We start from the raw sequence: 5,433 nt of genomic DNA on the forward strand, positions 1-5,433 counted from the left end.
ACTTCTAGATCGAAGTTTTTTTTTTTTCCGAGCTTAATTTTCTGCATATCTGTAGGTTTATGGTAGAAAAAATATAGAATAGAAGCAAGAAATACGTTGAAAGGTAACACTGGGATGGAATAGGGAAATTCAGTTTTTTTATTTGACTGCAGCAATACACTTAATAGTATGAGAAAATCAAAACAGAACACTACCACATCACCATGAAATTAGGATGGTGGAACAACAACCTACTTGCTCCTAAAGTTTAGGAACCACTTATTGACTAAATGCAACAAAATTGAAATAATAGACAATAAAAAATAAAACAGCCACGTGCAGTCCAAAAGCAAATAATTAACACTCCTCCTTGCTTTAGGATCTGCAAACTCCAATTTTCTGCCTTAAAAACTCAAACTTGCTGACAGGAAGTGGCTTGGTAAACAAATCTGCCAATTGATCCTCTGACTTGCAATAAACCAAAGTGACTTCTCCATTTTGCTGCATTTCTCGTAAGAAGTAAAGCTTGATGTTAAAATGTTTAGTCTTCCTATGACATACCGGATCCTTTGAAATTGCTATTGCTGCCTGGTTGTAGATAAAAACCTCTATCTTATGATTCTGTTGGAGATGTAGATCATGTAAAATTTTCTTTAGCCACAAAACTTGATTTACAGCTGCTGTTGCTGCTATAAATTCAGCTTCTGCAGTGGATTGTGCTACTGTCTCCTGCTTCTTTGTCGACCATGAAAAAACACCTGATCCTAGGCTGAAACAATATCCAGAAGTACTCTTCATGTCATCAATGGATCCAGCCCAGTCACTATCAGAGAATCCACACAACTTGAACTTTTGACAGCTCTCAAATTTGACACCATAATCAACAGTGCCTTTAATATATCTCAATATTCTTCTTGCCACTTTCAAGTGCATTTCACTAGCACAATGCATAAATCGAGAGAGCATACTTACAGCGAATAGAATGTCTGGCCTTGTTGCAGTAAGATACATTAAACATCCAATAAGGCTTCTGTAATATCCTTCATCAATTTTCTCAGCACCATCTTCCTTGCTCAATTTCTCCTTTTGGTTCATTGGTGTGCTAACTGCTTTGCACTCCTCCATCTGAAATTTTGTCAGTATTTCCCTTGCATATTTTTTTTGACAGATAAACACACCAGTCTCATTTTGTTTGATCTCAATTCCAAGAAAAAAGGTCATCAAGCCAAGATCGGTCATTTCAAAAACTTGCATCATTTCTTGTTTGAATTCTTCAACAAGTCTTGTATCATCTCCCGTAACTAAAAGATCCTCAACATAGAGGGAAATTATGAGAATATTATTCCCCTTATGTTTCACAAAAAAGTGGACTCGGATAGGCTTTTCACAAAGCCTATGGTCAATAGGTGATCATTTATCTTGCTGTACAAAGCCCTTGGTGCTTGTTTTAAGCCATAAAGGGCTTTTTTGAGTAGATAGACTTTATCTTCTTCACCTTGCACCACAAATCCCTCTGGCTGCTCCACATATATTTCCTCCTCTAATACTCCATTTAAAAAAGCTGATTTGACATCTAACTGAAATACTTTCCAGCCCTTTTGAGCAGCGACTGCTAATATCAACCTAATTGTATCTAATCTTGACACAGGTGCAAAAGTGTCAGAATAATCAACACCAAAAATTTGTGAATACCCTTTAACTACAAGTCTGGCCTTGTATTTATTGATTGAGCAATCTGCATTCAGCTTTGTTCTGAAAACCCATTTGACTCCAAAGATTTTTCTATCTCCAGGCTTGTCAACTAGTTCCCATGTTTGGTTTTTTTGAATCATTGACATCTCCTCCTCCATTGCTTTTTTCCATTTTGGATCTTTTAGTGCTTCCTCACAACAAGCAGGTTCACATACTGCTACATTGCATCTTTGATATATGTCTGACACCAGCCTTGTGCCTCTAATGGGAGGATCATCTTCTAATTCATTCTCACACAACTCTGTTGTTTCCTTTCTGAGATGATCATCTTCAATATCATTGACAGATCCAATTGTTCTTTGAGGATTCTTCCAGTCCCATTGTTGATCTTCAATAAAATGCACATCTCTAGAGACAGTCATCTTTCCACTTTGAGGATGATACACTTTGTAGGCTTTTGAAACTGAACTATATCCCATAAAAATGCCCGAAATTGCTTTTTTGTCAAGTTTGTCACGCTTAACTTGTGGAACATGTGCAAAACAAACACAACCAAACACTTTAAGAAAGGTTACTGAAGGCTTATACCCATACCAAGCCTCAAACGGAGTTTTATCTTTCAAAACCTTGGTTGGGAGTCGATTTTGAAGAAAAACTGCCGTGTTAGCCGCTTCTGCCCAAAATGGTTTTGGCAAGTCCTTTTCATGCAACATGCATCTAGCCATCTCCATCACCGATCTATTTCTCCTTTAACTAACTCCATTATGTTGTGGACTGTATGGAGTTGTGAGTTGATGTACAATTCCAGCATCATCACAAAATAAATTAAATTGTGTTGATGTATACTCCTTCCCATTATCGGATCTTAGAAATTGAATCTTGCAGCCACTTTGAGTTTCCACCATATTCTTGAACTTCACAAATACTCCAGCCACTTCATGCTTGAATTTCAAGAAAAAAATCCAGCACATTCTTGTAAAATCATCTATGAAAAGAATAAAGTATAGACTACCTTGTAATGATGGTGTTCTTTGAGGTCCAGCCACATCGGTGTGAATGAGTTGCAGCTTTTGAGAGGCTCTCCAAATTGTTTTTGGAAATGGTTTTCTGTTTTGTTTACCAAATTGACAAGCATTACAATTTGGAAAATGATCAGAAAGTATAGGTATACTCCTTGTCATATCATTCTTCTTCATGTTTATCATTCTTTGAATATGACAATGACCAAGTCGCTTATGCCAAAGTTCGGTGGGACTGACTTCAGTGACATAAGCATTTTGCTCCTCCTCAACCGGATCAAACGAGAAGCTTTTACCTTTCATGTTAACCCTTAATATCTCTCGACCAGTGGTGTCAAAGATGATACAAAGTTTATTTTCAAAAGATACTTTAAATCCTTTTTCAATCAATTGTCCTACACTGAGTAGATTTTGGTCAATATCGGGTACATAAAGAACATCTGAGATTGTCTTTATACCCGAACTCATTGAAATTACTACAGTTCCCTTTCCTTTTGTGGCTATATAGACACCGTTTCCAATTCTGACTTTTGAAATTTGAGTAGGTGTCAAATCTTTGAAGAGTTCTATCATATGTCATATGGTTAGTACAACCACTGTCAATCAGCCAACATTCTGAACTATTTCTGGATGAAAAGCACGTTGTCACAAACATCTGATCTTCATCTGGTTCTACAACTTGGGCTTTGACTTCCTGTTGTTGAAATTTGCTTTTGCAGATGACAGCTTCATGTCCAAGCTGATTGCACTTGCTGCACTTCGCATCCGGTCTTCTCCAACATCTGAACGGTGGGTGACCCATTTTGCTACAGTGCTCACAGGGTGGGTAATTTTTCTTTTTACCTCTGTCTTTGCTTTGGCTGTTTGTCGCACTTCCAACTTCATGATGCTTGGCTTGTAAAGCACCTTCAACCACATGATCTTGTCTCATAAGCCTTCGTTGCTCCTGAGCTTGCAAGGCATGTAACACTCATGCTAAAGTGATTTTGGACAGATCTTTTGTATTCTCCAAAGCGGTTATTGATGCTTCATATCTCTTTGGTACAGTAACCAGAATTTTTTTTCGCAATTCTGGAATCGGCGAATCCAGTACCCAATAATCTAACTTTGTTTGCAATTGAAAGCAACTTGTCTGAGTATTCTTTAATCGTCTCAGACTCTTTCATTCTCTGCATCTCGAATTCCCTCATCAAGTTGAGCACTTGCATGCCACGAATCCTCTCATCCCCTTCGTATTCTTCCTTCAAATAGTCCCAGATGGCTTTTGGTGTTTTGAGAGTCATGATTTTGGTAAAGATTAATGCTGAAACACCAACAAAGAGACATGATTTTGCCTTAGCCTTCTTAGTTTTTTTCTCCTTGTGAAGTCTCATCCGGGCCATGGTAGGATTATTCGGCAGCGGAGGAACCTCATAATCCTCTTCCACGGCTTCCCAAAGATCCAAAGCCTCCAAATAAGACTCCATTTTAACTGCCCAAAGATCATAGTTGTCTCTATCGAAAATAGGAGGAGCAATTTGTGAGAAGTTTTGTGAGAAGTTTGTTTCACCTTCCATGTTTACCAAGGTCCCGTAAGAAGATAGCTCTATGATACCAATTTGTTGGTTTATGGTAGAAAAAATATAGAATAGAAGCAAGAAATACGTTGAAAGGTAACACTGAGATGGAATAGGGAAATTCAGTTTTTTTATTTGACTGCAGCAATACACTTAATAGTCTGAGAAAATCAAAACAGAACACTACCACATCACCATGAAATTAGGATGGTGGAACAGCAACCTACTTGCTCCTAAAGTTTAGGAACCACTTATTGACTAAATGCAACAAAATTGAAATAATAGACAACGTGCAGTCCAAAAGCAAATAATTAACAATATCTATGTCGAGATAAGAAAAATTCTAATGACTATTATTATAGTACTAATTTCTAGCTCAATTTGATGGATCATATTTTTTGACAGTTTGAAATGTCATGCTATAAATCTCCGTGCATCTTTACTAATAATGCAAGGTCACTATTTGTCCTTTTGCGCGCATATTTACAGATATTGCGAAATCACTATGAATTGCCATTATTTTCTGTTTTCTTGCTATGACAATCTTTAGCCATGTTAGCTGAAACTAGAAACCAATAACATTGCATCTAAAGCCTGAAGATTGTATCTCTAAAGAAAGAATCATCTCCTTATCGATTGCACGAGTAAACTATCTTCATCGACTGACTCTATGGTTAGGAAGTTCCCCGAAGGATCAAAGTAATATGAACAAATAAGATAACAGTGTGGGGAACACGTTACCACAGCTCTTTAGTTTTACTATATTAAGGGAAGGTGATCATTGTGCAACATATTGAGCAGTCATTTCATTGTTTTTCTTCTATTTTTATTTGAAACATATTATCGCAACTACCTCTATATGTCACTTGGTTTCAATACAAAAGGAGAAAGAATTCTCCACATGATAGTGGCAAAAAAGTATGTACTGGCAGATACTTGAGTTTTACTTCTGAACAAATATTTCTGGTTTAGCATAAGGTAATAGCCTTATTTAGAAAAACAATTTTTTAAAGACATCGCGGTTTATGTTTTTACGTTCCTTTAAAAACATTCTTCTGGAATTCCCTATTCTTTTGATGTGCTGTATGGCTTGGTATTGAGTTTCTTTCATATCCACTACTTTCATATGAGCGACTGAGCATGTCTGCATGTTAGGATAACTTACTTTTAGCCTAAGCATTGGCGAT

General features: G+C 36.9%; 1 protein-coding gene across 1 annotated transcript; it reads right to left on the minus strand.

Annotated features, from left to right (window-relative positions):
* Positions 1-3,718: 3,718 nt before the first annotated feature.
* On the minus strand, positions 3,719-4,246 carry LOC146921758 (uncharacterized). Its single transcript, XM_085711376.1, has one exon. The coding sequence runs from the start codon at positions 4,244-4,246 to the stop codon at positions 3,719-3,721; it is 528 nt and encodes a 175-aa protein (XP_085567502.1).
* Positions 4,247-5,433: the final 1,187 nt, after the last annotated feature.

This window comes from Medicago sativa, chromosome 5 (genome assembly GCF_051527215.1).
Source record: "Medicago sativa cultivar Bolivia chromosome 5, Bolivia_mono, whole genome shotgun sequence".
In the NCBI taxonomy this organism is placed as follows: Eukaryota; Viridiplantae; Streptophyta; class Magnoliopsida; order Fabales; family Fabaceae; genus Medicago; species Medicago sativa.